The sequence below is a fragment of the Durio zibethinus genome, chromosome 17 (genome assembly GCF_047325235.1).
Source record: "Durio zibethinus cultivar Kanyao isolate XHJ-2024 chromosome 17, ASM4732523v1, whole genome shotgun sequence".
NCBI classification, from domain to species: domain Eukaryota; kingdom Viridiplantae; phylum Streptophyta; class Magnoliopsida; order Malvales; family Malvaceae; genus Durio; species Durio zibethinus.
Window position 1 is genome coordinate 6979169 of NC_143178.1, and position 12879 is coordinate 6992047.

Genomic DNA, 12879 nt, shown 5'->3' on the forward strand with positions numbered 1-12879 from the left:
GGTCGAAAATAAAGGCTTTTTGTCAAAAAAGTTTCATCCTCCTCGAACCTTAGTCCTTATGTAGCAAATAACAGAGGAGTGTGATGGCCAATGATGTGACGTTCCCATACGATTTTGTTTTTATGCTGACGTTGTTCGAGTCAATAGTAAAAAGTTGGAATCGGTAACATCACGTAGCACGATGTGAGGCGGTGCTACTGCTGTCATCTCAACGCTCAGCTGTTTGGCTTTTGCCTACTCTTAAATGGCTCACGTTTTGTCTTATATCCCACACCGCCGAATCAAAAGTCAACGTCTTAAATCTAGAGCGTGGCGCTAACGTCGCTATCTGAAGTATATAGAATATAATAATTCAGCTTCGTCAGGCGACGGGTGCATGGATCTTCAAAACCCCCACCTCCAATTTTTTTTTTTTTTGCAAGTTTCCGATTTATGCGGAAGAGTTATTTTATTTTATTTTATTTTATGTCAAACAGTTTAGTATTTTACGCAGATGGAATTAATTTAATTAATTGATAATAATATTTTACTGGTAGATTTAATGAAATTAAAAATTTATTTTATTAATATGTAATAGAGTTGTAAGTATTTAAGAGTCTCTCTCAATGTATAATACTATAATATCATATTTTTTACAAAGCCTTTTTCTATTGATAGCAAAAGTAAAGCAAAAAATCAAACTTATCTTTTTTTTTTTTAATAAAAGAAAGAATTTATATTATGTTTTTTAGATATTTTAACTAGGAAAAAAAGGGGAATTATATCAATTTTTTTAGCAAAAAATTATCATCAAGTGCTTAAAAAATTAAAAAATATACATAAAAATTATATAAAACAATTAGTTCACATCAATATATATTTCTTATATTAAAATTATGTTGTATAATCATTTTTATAAAAATTTAATTATTTATCATACAAAATATCTAAAATATTATGTGTATTAAGATAAAAACAAATTATTTTTTAAAAAATTAATTATTTATTATAATTGTGTGTATTATTGCGCGTGGTAAGACAGCGAGTCGCTTTGGGCATGGAGGCATCGTGTGTTTTGGTTGTGCCAGAAATGTAATCATTAATTTTTGTAAATTTCCTTTAGAAAGACAGACATAACCTTCTCCTTATCTCATCACCGCCCCGCCAATTAATGCCCACTGATTTTGTAATATTCCTTTTTTTTTTTTTTCATTTGACAATCGTAAATTCTTAATTCAACTTTCTTTGATTATCCCCGAAACAGCGGCAACTTTAAAAGCTATCATCAATGGCAGTAGAAAAAACTTGAACATGGAAAGCTGGAACGTACAGTACATTACCCGATACCCCCACAGCAGCTCCTTCTTCTTAGCTAAATAATGAATACAAACGTAAAGTAATTATAAAATTGTGTTTAGCTTTTTAAAGCTTACGTTTTGAATCTGATTTCCCTACTCTTTCTTTGTCTCCATATGGCTTTAAAAAAGGATTTTCCTAGTCCTGCGGTATAAAAAAAAAGAGTTCTTTCTTCACTCAAATGATTATCTAATGAAGTAGTAGTTTTGTTTTTGGTTTTTCTTGCATGTGATGCTGCTCCCTCAAGAAAGAACAGCTCATAAATCTATCATCGTCCTCATCATTATCATTGCTATCATGAACTCGTTTGCTAGCCCCGTAACTCTTGTCTGATTCTTCTTTTGCATTCTCCTTTGCTTCTTTTTTCAACGTTCCAGGGATTAACTGTCAAGTTCTTATTTTTTTTCATTTCTGGATCTTTGCGGAGTTTCATTTGATCTGGGCTTTAGGTTTTCTCAAAGTAAGTAAAGTTGTTCTTCTTGATCTTTTTGGTATTTGAATATTGTCTGTTTGGTTATCGAGAATGGAGAGAAAGAGAGTGCAGAAAATTGGTAGTAAATGGCTTTAATTTTGCATCTTCAAAATATGGAAACTTCAACTGAATCAATTTGTAGCTGTGTTTGGGTGCTGAGTGGTAGACAGTATAGAAAGTTAATCGGGTTTTAATTTCATAACATGAGATTTGCTAAATTTGGATTACAAATTCCTTTACTTGTTAGGTTTTTAAGCATTTTACTCAGTAACCAAACAGAAGAAGGTGGAAAAGAAAGTCAACAAATGACAGAACCTAACGCACCTAAAACTGCCGCTTTTGACTAAATTCCGCCTAAAACTAAGTCATTTAGGTCAATATTTTTAACAGAAGTTTTTAATTTTGTCGTTAAATATTGATTACAGCTCAGTAACAGATTCTTTAATGATTGATTTTCTGTTTATGATTGCTTCAGTCATTCAAAGTCATGTACCTGTAGCCATAATTTGCAGAAAGGATTCCTCTTTTACTGCGATTTTGGTGGAATTGTTGGGATTTTGAGACAGCTTGGAAAATGGGCAAGAGAATGAACATCTTGTTCATATTTTTGCTGGGGGCAATTTTCTCATCCATCCTTGCTGATCCGGTTAAAGACAAACAAGCATTACTGGATTTCCTTGAACATATTAATCATTCACGATCTCTCATCTGGAGCGAGGAAACCTCTGTATGCAACAGCTGGATAGGAGTGACATGCAACAGTGATCATTCCAGAGTCATAGCCCTGCGTTTGCCTGGAATGGGACTTCGTGGCCCTATTCCAGCTAACACTCTCAGTCGTTTATCAGCTGTTCAGATTTTAAATCTTAGATCCAATGCCATTTCGGGTTCATTCCCTTCTGATTTTGCTGAACTCAAGAACTTGACCATCCTCTATCTTCCCTTCAACAAGTTTTCTGGGCCATTGCCTGATTTCTCGGTTTGGAACAATCTTATAATCGTTAATCTTTCAAACAATGGCTTCAATGGAGGCATTCCTCCATCAGTATCAAAATTGAGTCGCCTCACTGCTTTGGATCTTTCTAATAACTCCCTTTCAGGTGATATTCCTGATGTCAATATCCCTAGTTTGCAACAGCTTGATTTAGCCAACAATAATCTCACAGGAATTGTTCCTAAGTCCCTCGAAAGATTTCCAAGCTGGGCATTTTTTGGCAATAACCTTTCATCAGAAAACGCCATTCCTCCTGCTCTTCCAGGCCAGCCACCTAATGCTCAACAACCAAAGAAAGCGAAAAAACTTAGTGAACCTGCACTCTTGGGGATCGTAATTGGTGGTTGCGTGTTGCTGTTTGTCCTAGTTGCCCTTTTGATGATCTGTTGTCACTCTAAGAGACAAAAGGAACGAGAATTTCCAGCAAAGTACCAAAAAAAAGAGGTCTCTTTGAAGAAAAGGGCTTCTGAGAATTATGATAAGAACAACAGGCTTGTCTTCTTCGAGGGTTGTAATCTTGCATTTGACTTGGAGGACTTGTTGAGAGCATCCGCAGAGGTGCTTGGGAAGGGGACATTTGGAGTAACATACAAAGCAGCCTTGGAGGAAGCAACCACAGTGGCAGTGAAGAGGTTGAAGGAAGTAACCTCAACAAAACGGGAGTTTGAGCAACAGATGGAGGTGGTTGGGCGTATCAAGCATGAGAATGTGTCTGCGCTCAGGGCCTATTATTATTCAAAGGATGAGAAGCTTGTGGTTCATGATTACTATGACCTGGGAAGTGTGTCTGCTCTGCTACATGGTAAGTTGATAAGCTTAATTTCAATGTTTAGTTCAGCTCTTACTTGCTGGCTGTTAATTTCTAAAATTAGTCAGTCCCTCAGTTTCTTCCTATAAGACCTGCATTCCACACTGCCTCAGTTTTTCACTTGTGTTTTAGAAAATTTATGAATTCTAAGGGCGTTTCCTCTTCTTGTTGCTAATTTTAGTATAAGTTGGGCATATAAGAGTTGTAGAAGGTAATGTTTGCTATCTGCTTCTATAATGCAAGCCTGTGTTGTTGAGAAATGTTATTTATTTATAGCAAGCCATAAAAGAAGCACATGGAACAAAATTTCAAAATTTTCAGGGCCATGTAATGTATCTCTTATCTACATTTGAGCTGCAGAATGATGAGTGATGGTCAATTATATAACACTTAAGCCTATATGTTAACTCATGAATTTGATTCATTTTGTTCAATATATTTGTTTCTTGATCCTCAATCTATATATCAGTTTGTGATTTCCTAAAAAAACCCACTTCATTGCAGTTTGCAAAGAAGTAAACAATTTTATATCGATGGATATCTAATATTTCAGGTAAAAGAGGTGATGGCCGGACGCCTCTGGACTGGGAAACTAGACTAAAAATTGCAATTGGTGCTGCAAGAGGCATTGCTCATATCCACTCACAAAACAGTGGAAAATTTGTTCATGGAAACATAAAAGCTTCCAACATTTTCCTTAACTCTGAAGGATATGGTTGTGTCTCGGATATTGGTTTGGCAGCAGTGATGAGCCCAATGCCCCCACCTGTAATGCGGGCTGCAGGTTATCGCGCACCAGAAGTAACAGACACTAGGAAAGCAACTCAAGCATCTGATGTATACAGTTTTGGGGTCTTGTTACTTGAGCTCTTAACCGGAAAATCACCGATACATACCACCGGTGGAGAGGAGATTGTTCACTTGGTGAGGTGGGTTCATTCTGTAGTCAGAGAAGAGTGGACTGCAGAAGTTTTTGATCTAGAACTTTTACGCTATCCCAATGTAGAGGAGGAAATGGTGGAGATGCTACAAATTGGGATGAATTGTGTAGTGAGAATGCCAGAGCAAAGACCAAAAATGTCTGACCTAGTGAGAACAGTGGAGGAAATTAGGCGAGCAAACACGGGAAACCAACCATCCTCTGAAACTAAATCAGAAACCTCAGTTTCAACCCCAATCCCACGTGGAGCAGAAATAGGTCCCTCGTCATCTGTTCCACAGTAGGATTCTTGTCTTACGAATTAGTAGTTTCATAAATTGTTATAATTCATTATGGAACAGGCAAAAGTGTTTTCTATTAGTATTTAAGTTGTTTATGTACCCTATACTTCTGTGATAAATATGGTGACAAGATTAGTTTAACCCTACCCTAATCCAGCTATGATCAAAGTCAACATGGATCTTGGCTATTGTCTCATTTAAGCAATCAGGAATTAATTGTTAAAGCTTGTAGATTTTAATGGTTTTGCTCTATGAAGTCTATTTTCATTTATCTGTCTAATGTTGTGCCAGGGTGATTGATTTTTGTGAAAATTAGCATACTAATTGCAAGTGCAAAATATTACAAAATCATGTAATAAGTACAATGATAAAAAAGAGTATCATACTTTTTCCAGTACCACATACTCTAGGGCAATTTGGAAACAGATATTGCAGCTATGTAATCTCTGCAAGGAGGTGGATGACTGGGAGAGTGAGTTTCAGTGAGCAGTGAGGAGGCTGAAAGGAAAGGCATTTGTTTCTGTAATACTACGAATAGCACGGAGAGCTTACATATATTTGATCCGGGTAGAGAGGAAAAGAAGCTCTACAATTCAAAAGGATGCACAGAGGAGCAGCTAATGAGGCAGATTAAAAATGTAGTAAGGCTGAGACTAATAAGTGTAAAGAATACGTTACAAATGCGAGTTGATTATAGATATGTTTGTTTAATAATTTTTGGATGCGATTGTAAATAGAAAATAATCAATTAAAATACTCCTCCAACAAACATTGCCAACTTTTCTAATGATACTGATAACAGACCAAATCTTGTAAATATGCTAAATTACTTTTGATCAGCTTATTAACTCATAGTTTTTTTAACAAAAAACTTGCATTACCATTAACATACATCTGGCTCTTGCAACTGAAAATATAGTAGTTGGAAATGGCACATTTAAATTAATTTAACTAAATATATATCGTGCACCTAAAGACCAACAGATCAGAGTGGCGCAGCGGAAGCGTGGTGGGCCCATAACCCACAGGTCCCAGGATCGAAACCTGGCTCTGATAGAGTGGCTTCCAGCGATTATTATTTTTGGCCATAACTTAAAAAAGTGAAAAAACGATATCGTATCATCCACCTTCTAAATCTAGTATCTGATTGGTTCAAAATCATAAAAGCGGGAAACGAGAAGAGATAAATTAGGGAGGATCCTGGTCTAAAATGTCGCGTTCTGCAATCTCTGATTATCTCTCCTCGAGAAGACCGATCTCTTTCTTTGATTTCAATATTATAGTTATTGCATTTCCGTTGCATTTCGAAATAAATAAATAAAATAATTTCTCGATTTTTTTTTAATATTTTAAAAAACTTTTAATTGTTGGTGCTGGATTCTGGTTTTAGTTCCAGAATTTCTGAACTAAATGCTGTGTTTGGTTACTGAGAAAATGGACGTAAAGCGTAAACTTTTTCAGCGAAGTTTTTTTAGGTTTCGGTGAAAAAAGATTTTGTAAGAGATAAAATTGGAAATTTCACTCTACGGAGCTCATGATAGCAGAATGATTCTTCAAGGAAAGAAAAAACTGTCGAGAATCTGAACTTTGAGCTCTGAATTAAACTAAAATGTTGAAGAGTATGAACAATTCAAATTTGCTTTATTTGAAAATTTGACTATCTAATGTTTGGTGAGCTTCTAACATGATTTTTGTTATTAATTTGCTTCCTCTTGCAGGTCAATTTGGAGAACTTAAAAGTCGTTTCCCAACATTATTAGTAAGTTCAAAATTTCGGATTATTACATTTTCATTTTCTTGTTTGAATGAAATAATTTGCTTCAATTGTCAATAATTATAGTTTGATTGCATTGTCATCTGAGAAAATGATAATTATGTTCACTGAATTTTCGGGCAGTGGCTAGGGAAAAAGATGTGTGTTGGGAATATGCTGAGAAATTAGAAGGAAATAAAGTTAGATGAACATTTTGCCTTAAGAGTTTTAAATGGTGGGATTAGTAGGTTAAAGTATCATCATCTATCTCGCCTTCTAACTAAAGGTGTAAAACCGTGTAGTAGTGTTAGAGATGATGTTACTGATTAGGTTACTGCTATTATATCCTCGAAAGGGGAGATTAAAGAAACAAAGCAGAAGATAGCTGAAGCTAGGTCTCCTAGAACTATATCTACTAGTAAAATTATTCCTCTAGAGGCATTCGTCTTCTGTGGCAAAAGTTTTCTCCACCGTCTCATTTGTTGCCCCTTCATCATTGAGCAACCGAGAAAGTGTGGAGCCAGGATAGAAGCATTGCTTTGTTCTTTTTTTTTAGAGTAAGTTGGACTTTGGTATGGCACGTTCTTTGCCCTATCAAGCAATGATTGATGTAGTTGGGAAAGTGTGGTCCTGCATTTATAGGTTCATCTGCGGAAACCTTGAAGACTGTGGTTGGAGAGGATCAAGTCTGAAGTGAGTTTGCAATCAAAAGGTACTGAGAAAGAATGGGCTACTACTGGCTGTACCATCATTGCAGACACATGGACTGACATAAAGCTAGAGCTTTGATCAACTTCTCAGTTCTCAGTTTCATCACTCTCGAAGACTTTTTTCTGCAAGTCTGTAGATGCCTCATTGTATTTTAAGAACACTAAGTGCCTTGCCGATTTATTTGATTCTGTTATTGAACCGTTTGGCCCAGATAATGCTGTGCAAATTAACATGGATAGTAGTTTCAACTGTACTAGTTTTTCAAACCTTATCTTGCAGAATTATGGAACCATTCTTGTGTCTCCTTGTGCTTCTCAATGTTGGAATCTAATCTGGGAAGAATTTTCTAAGGTAGATGGATGAACAGATGTATCTTACAAGCACAAACATTGTCTAAGTTTCTATACTACAATGCATCAACGCTTGATTTAATGAAGAAGTTCACTGGGGGACAGGAACTCATAAGAACAGCTTTCTATCATTGCAATCGATGTTGGAACAGAGGTCAAGATTGAAGCATATGTTCAATAGTCCCGAGTCTTCAACTAACTCCTTGCATGCAAATGGTAGGTGTCGAGCTGTCCGATGAGGGCAAAACCTGAAAAGACAACAAATTGGGGATCGGAGGTAGGCTAGTAACAAAGGTCAAAGTTTTCTCTGGTATTTACTCTTTGACGCTCAAATCAGTGTTCGAAAAAAAATATGGAAGGAAACCATAGAAAATAGAGAATTCGATGAATAATACCTAGAGAGAGAATATTTGTAGCTGTGTCACAAGGGGCTTCGAGCCAAATTGACCTGGAGTCCATCATCGAGCATTGGGCTGACGAGGCTGGCTCAATCTGATCTGGCAGATGGAGATCTACTTAGGCAATGAGACATTGACAAATTCATGTGCATCCATGTAAGCGAGTGACCCGGCGACCTGGCTGAGCCTATGTAGACTTCGCCAAATTAGGTCGACATATCATGTCAGCATTGTGTGTTGCTAAGTCATACAGAAGAGAAAAAAATTCATTATGCCTTTGGACTATAAAATGCTCCTAACACAAATAAAAACAGAGCATATCTTGCATCGCAACTGCTTAAGATAATGACATTTGGAGGGCAGTAGAAGAATGCGAGGTCATATCAGAGCCTTTTCTGAAAGAGTTGAGGGAAGTATATGAGGGAAACCTGCACTTGGTTCTATATATGAACTAGTAACTAGAGCCAAGGAATCAATAAGGACATACTATATAATGGAAGAGAGTAAGTGTAAGACATCTTTTCTAATAGTTGATAGAAAGTGGCGGGACCAACATCATTCACCTCTACATTCAAGGGCATTTTAAAATCCAAGTATCCAATATAATCCAGAAATAAAATTTCTTGGATCTATAAAGAAGACTTCTCCAAGGCTCTGGAGAAACTACTTCCCACACCAGAGTTAAGACGTGACATCACCAATTAAAGTTTTACTTAGACTAGGGCAAAGGGGATGTTCGCTTGTAATCTAGCGATGGTGGCAGAAGATACAGTTTCTCCTTGTATGTTTACTGTTTTCCGTAAGGCAACCGCTTGGGTTTTTTTGGTCTGCATGTGTGTGTGAACAGCCCAGCCTTTTACTTCTTCTTTGCCCCCTAAATTTCCCTCCTTTCCTTGAAAATTGAAGTAGTTCACTTGTTTAAATACATCGTTCTATCCAATGAAATCGTAGCTGTCATTCTTCAAGGAATATTTGCATATCAGACACCAGCATTTTATGGTGTCTGCATTTATCTCTTGTAGGGCTTTGGTGGGAGCAATTCGGCGACTCAGCACCTGTGTTGCAACGGCTTGCAATTAGAATCGTTGGTCAAGTTTGCAGCACTTTCACCTTTTGAAAGGCATTGGAGAATATTTCAATAAGGGGGTGATTTGAGCAAGGGACAGTTCAATGCTGCCATATTTGGGTATGACCATATATTTAATTTGGCTTGTGACTTTGTTGTTGCTAGTCTCTGTACTGCCTCCTGTTGTCGTGCCAGAATAACTTTTATTTTATTGTGTATTCATAGTAGATCTTGCTCTTCGGTTTAAATTTTTTAAAAAATGTATGTATCGATGGCGCTGTGTATATACCTGCCACAAGCAGTGTTACTAATATTACAATTTTTTTAAAAATAATTTTTCCGCAACCGCGTACTCGCCAGTCAGGTCTCGCTTCAAAAAAAAAGCTAAAAGGCTCCGCAGACAAGACTTTTTTTGTTTTTTGTTTAACAATTCCTTGTATTTTTCTTCTCACAACTTGCCTATTTTTCATATATTCCCCTCCCCTCTCTTGCAAAATTCCATCATCCTCTTTGACCACTTTCACAATGGATCACGATTTCAGGAACAGAACAGGTCAGGCGCAAATCCCGATGTACCGGCAACAACCCACTTCATCATCAGCATCATCTTCCCATCCGATGTACGGACCTTCATTATATCCAAAGATCGGTCAACCCGTTCACAGCGTAGTCCCTCCCGCATCCCGCACCTCCTCTTTCCAGCAGACTTCTTCTCCGTCCTCTTCCTGTAAACTTTCTGCCCTTAAAAAAAATTGTCTCTGTACCATTCTTCGTTTTTAAAATTTATTTATTTTAATTTTATTTATGGCAGCCGGATTGGGCGTTAGGGTTGCTTTGAAACCAGAATATCGTATTGCTCCTCCGGTAAGCCTTTTCAGTCCTTTGGGTTTTAGCTATAGGAATAAAGTTATCCTATTCATTAATTTCTCTTTTTGCAGCCTCAGTTGTCGCCCCAAGTTGGGGATATTCCTCGAAGCAATTTCCAGTTTGATTTCGAGTTTGAGAGGAAAGTCTTGGCTGAAGCAGACAAGGAAAGCATGAATTGGAGCAGGCTTGGCTTGGAAAACCTTCCTTCGAAACCGACCCAATCAACTTCTTCACCTGTACGCTATTCGACTTCCTTTTATATCTTTCATTAACCTTGTAACTTGTCTGTTCGCTGGTTTTTTTATCTGTGATGACTGTCAGTAGAATTCTGTTTTAATGAAATTAGTCCATATTTGTTGAGCTTTTTAGGGTTTCTCGTAAAACTAAAAACAATAATTTGAAAGCGCAGGTTGCAAATTCAGATCCTGTGGTGAGCAAATACATTGCCTCCGGACTCAGCCGAGAAGCTGTTAGCGTTGCAGTTGCAAATTATGGAGACAATTCAATCAAGGTATTTTGATTTTTGTGTAATAACATTTGTTACTGCGTCAAAGTAGTAGGAACAACTGATGAGTTTACTTGTTATCCGAACCTAGTGTATGGACTATATTCCTAACATAGAACTTGGTTTTGTCTACTTTGAAGTATTCCTTACTCGATTTTATAATTTCTAATGCATGTTTGATGTGATTTTTTCCCAACTGGTCTTCTAGTGTAGCTAGTTATAGAGCCGAGATGTGCTTTATGCTCAACATTGGGACACAAATTTATCATGGATTAGAATCCTGTCTACCTGCATTTTCTTGATTAGCTGAGAGTAATTCTGGTTTAGTGGCATGCTAGAATTCTTTTCGGTTATTTTGTTTCCTTTTTTTGGCTCCCTATTGTTCTAGGAGAAGTTACTGGTTTTGATGACCGATGACTTAGTTTCGTATATTTTATGTTGCGGATGCACAGAAACCAGTAGTCTTGTAATGTGGGGAAAATACACAGAAACCAGTAATCTTATAATGGGGGGAAAATTGTCCAAGTGCTTGAAGTTTAGCTTGAGTAGTTTCATCGATTCTTCCAGATCTGCAGCTGGAATTTTCATAATGTTAATTACGAATGTCTTCTGCTATTTATTTATTTATTTTGTTTCTTTCCTTTGTTAGGTTCGGGAATTTGTCAATGGTTATAACCTACTGCGAGAAATGGGATTCTCATCAAACAATGTTGCTGAAGCCTTACTCATGCATGACAATGACACAGACAAGGCATTGGCACATTTCCTTAACAGTTCATCATGAGGATGATATAAACTAAATAGTTTGTATTTGAGTGAACACTGGAGTAATAATCTGATACCCTTATTTATTGTGTGCTTTTTCTGCTTTGCAACAGATTGTACTAATAGTCATTCTATGATATTTTGTTGTCTCTAATAAAAGAAAAAATTACTATTATCACATCATTATTGCCTCTTTGGTGATGGGTGTATTGTTCCCCAATATCATTGTTCCGGAGAAGCAGATGCTTTTATAAGTTATTGCCTATTGCCTTGTCCTCCAAAGATATATTTTTTTTAAACAAAAGGGGCTGCAATCTGGATATAAAAGAAAGGGTTACAAATGTTGAAATTTGTATCTCCCACTTGTTGGATGTCATCTTTTAAGAGTGGTTTTTGAATAAGAATATAAACTTATATATTTTACAAGTGTAAAGAACTAAAAAATGGAAAAATGAATCTAGTAACCCTCTTAATATACTATTATTAACTCTGTAAGCCCTTCGGTGTGTCAATTTCAAACTCTAGTCTCCACGGTTCATCAGATGTCGATCGAAACAACTTGTATTATAAAAGCAAGAAGCCCTCTTATCAAAATTTGAGGAGCAATTCTTTCTCTATCAAATTCGTGTGAGCATTCGTGTGAGCAGACTGTGACTACTTGAAAATAAAATACATCCTATCAAATAGAATCAGCTTTTGTATTTGCTTTCCAGGATCGGTAAATAAATTCAAATACCAGAACAAATAGCTCCTGAAACCACAGCAAAAGAAAATTACAAAAAGTACATGTTAGTTACCACCAAGAAAGCGCCAAATCAAATCTCTCTGGAAGAACATTCTCATTTTGGGATGTCTATATCTGAACTGTTTCATGACTATCAGCAAGGAGTAAGGACCAATAAAATAGACAGGACACTGTAGCTGAAATGTTAAAAGATAATACTTCCTAATTTTTATAATTGTTCTTCGCAGAATTGCAGTAAAGTTTGGATATTAATTTCACATTAATACATTATTATGCATACTGGCAAATGCATGATTTAACAAAGAGAGAGAGAGAGAGAGAGAGAGAGAGAGAGAGAGAGAGAGAGCTTTTGACCAAGATGAGCAGCAAAACTTCCCTTCATCTACACGTTTGATGTCAATCCCTATAAACCAGGATCCAGCACTGACATCATCATGGGCATAGGTGCACAAAAGAGATCTGCATTCAACAAATTAGGATAAACTTCTTGCTTTATAATGGCACAACTTATGAAATTGTAGCACCAAAGAATAAAGGACCTGACCTATTTATTGAAATAAATTTAGCCAAAGCTCCTGATATGACGAACATTTCACCTGTTGTTGAGCACCAAAAAAAGATAAAAAATCCATAAAAGGAAAAACAAATACCAATATAAGTAAACAACCAGTATAAGAAACATATTCCAAGTTTTTCTGTCCATAAAAAAGATAGCTGTTGATTTGAAACGCATTTCAATAACTGAAGTTTTCAGTACTTAAATTAAGAAAAGCAAAAGTGCTTTACAAGATGAACTGACAACACCGATCTTGATAGTGTGGACAACTAAACAATATTAACAGATATTAGTCTATGAGATTTTATAAAGAGTACATCAGTAACAAGCATA

General features: G+C 36.4%; 3 protein-coding genes and 1 pseudogene across 4 annotated transcripts; 3 read left to right on the top strand and 1 right to left on the bottom strand.

Moving 5' to 3' along the window:
- The first annotated feature begins 1291 nt into the window (after positions 1-1291).
- Positions 1292-5080, top strand: LOC111280726 (putative inactive receptor kinase At4g23740). 2 transcript variants are annotated; one of them, XM_022868159.2, is made up of 3 exons: positions 1292-1795; positions 2283-3603; positions 4163-5080. In XM_022868159.2, the coding sequence occupies exons 2-3, from the start codon at positions 2382-2384 to the stop codon at positions 4831-4833; spliced, it is 1893 nt and encodes a 630-aa protein (XP_022723894.2). In that variant the 5' UTR covers positions 1292-1795; positions 2283-2381; the 3' UTR covers positions 4834-5080. The 2 variants fall into 2 exon arrangements, with proteins under 2 accessions (XP_022723894.2, XP_022723919.2); XM_022868184.2 differs by having other exon boundaries at positions 1394-1795; positions 2320-3603.
- A 1184-nt stretch (positions 5081-6264) lies between these two features.
- Positions 6265-9220, top strand: LOC111274246 (uncharacterized; annotated as a pseudogene).
- A 292-nt stretch (positions 9221-9512) lies between these two features.
- Positions 9513-11423, top strand: LOC111287858 (uncharacterized). Its single transcript, XM_022878536.2, has 5 exons — positions 9513-9835; positions 9920-9972; positions 10047-10211; positions 10385-10486; positions 11130-11423. Exons 1-5 carry the CDS (start codon positions 9634-9636, stop codon positions 11262-11264), a joined length of 657 nt encoding a protein of 218 aa, XP_022734271.1. The 5' UTR covers positions 9513-9633; the 3' UTR covers positions 11265-11423.
- A 125-nt stretch (positions 11424-11548) lies between these two features.
- LOC149513995 (hydroxyproline O-galactosyltransferase HPGT1-like) lies at positions 11549-12596 on the bottom strand. The gene is made up of 3 exons (XM_089746362.1): positions 12535-12596; positions 12342-12449; positions 11549-12001 (listed from the first exon to the last, which is right to left on the bottom strand). The coding sequence occupies exons 1-3, from the start codon at positions 12579-12581 to the stop codon at positions 11974-11976; spliced, it is 183 nt and encodes a 60-aa protein (XP_089602488.1). The 5' UTR covers positions 12582-12596; the 3' UTR covers positions 11549-11973.
- Positions 12597-12879: the final 283 nt, after the last annotated feature.

What these genes read in the sequence shown, in the direction of transcription:
- LOC111280726 (XM_022868159.2), top strand. Translation starts at nt 2,382, where the DNA reads ATGGGCAAGAGAATGAACATCTTGTTCATATTTTTGCTGGGGGCAATT. An exon ending in TGTGTCTGCTCTGCTACATG is followed by an intron (nt 3,604 to 4,162) that starts GTAAGTTGATAA and finishes CTAATATTTCAG; the next exon opens with GTAAAAGAGGTGATGGCCGG.
- LOC111287858 (XM_022878536.2), top strand. Translation starts at nt 9,634, where the DNA reads ATGGATCACGATTTCAGGAACAGAACAGGTCAGGCGCAAATCCCGATG. An exon ending in TTCTTCTCCGTCCTCTTCCT is followed by an intron (nt 9,836 to 9,919) that starts GTAAACTTTCTG and finishes TATTTATGGCAG; the next exon opens with CCGGATTGGGCGTTAGGGTT. An exon ending in AATATCGTATTGCTCCTCCG is followed by an intron (nt 9,973 to 10,046) that starts GTAAGCCTTTTC and finishes CTCTTTTTGCAG; the next exon opens with CCTCAGTTGTCGCCCCAAGT.
- LOC149513995 (XM_089746362.1), bottom strand. Translation starts at nt 12,581, where the DNA reads ATGTTCGTCATATCAGGAGCTTTGGCTAAATTTATTTCAATAAATAG. An exon ending in AAATTTATTTCAATAAATAG is followed by an intron (nt 12,450 to 12,534) that starts GTCAGGTCCTTT and finishes TGTTGAATGCAG; the next exon opens with ATCTCTTTTGTGCACCTATG. An exon ending in TTTTGCTGCTCATCTTGGTC is followed by an intron (nt 12,002 to 12,341) that starts AAAAGCTCTCTC and finishes TTTTGCTGTGGT; the next exon opens with TTCAGGAGCTATTTGTTCTG.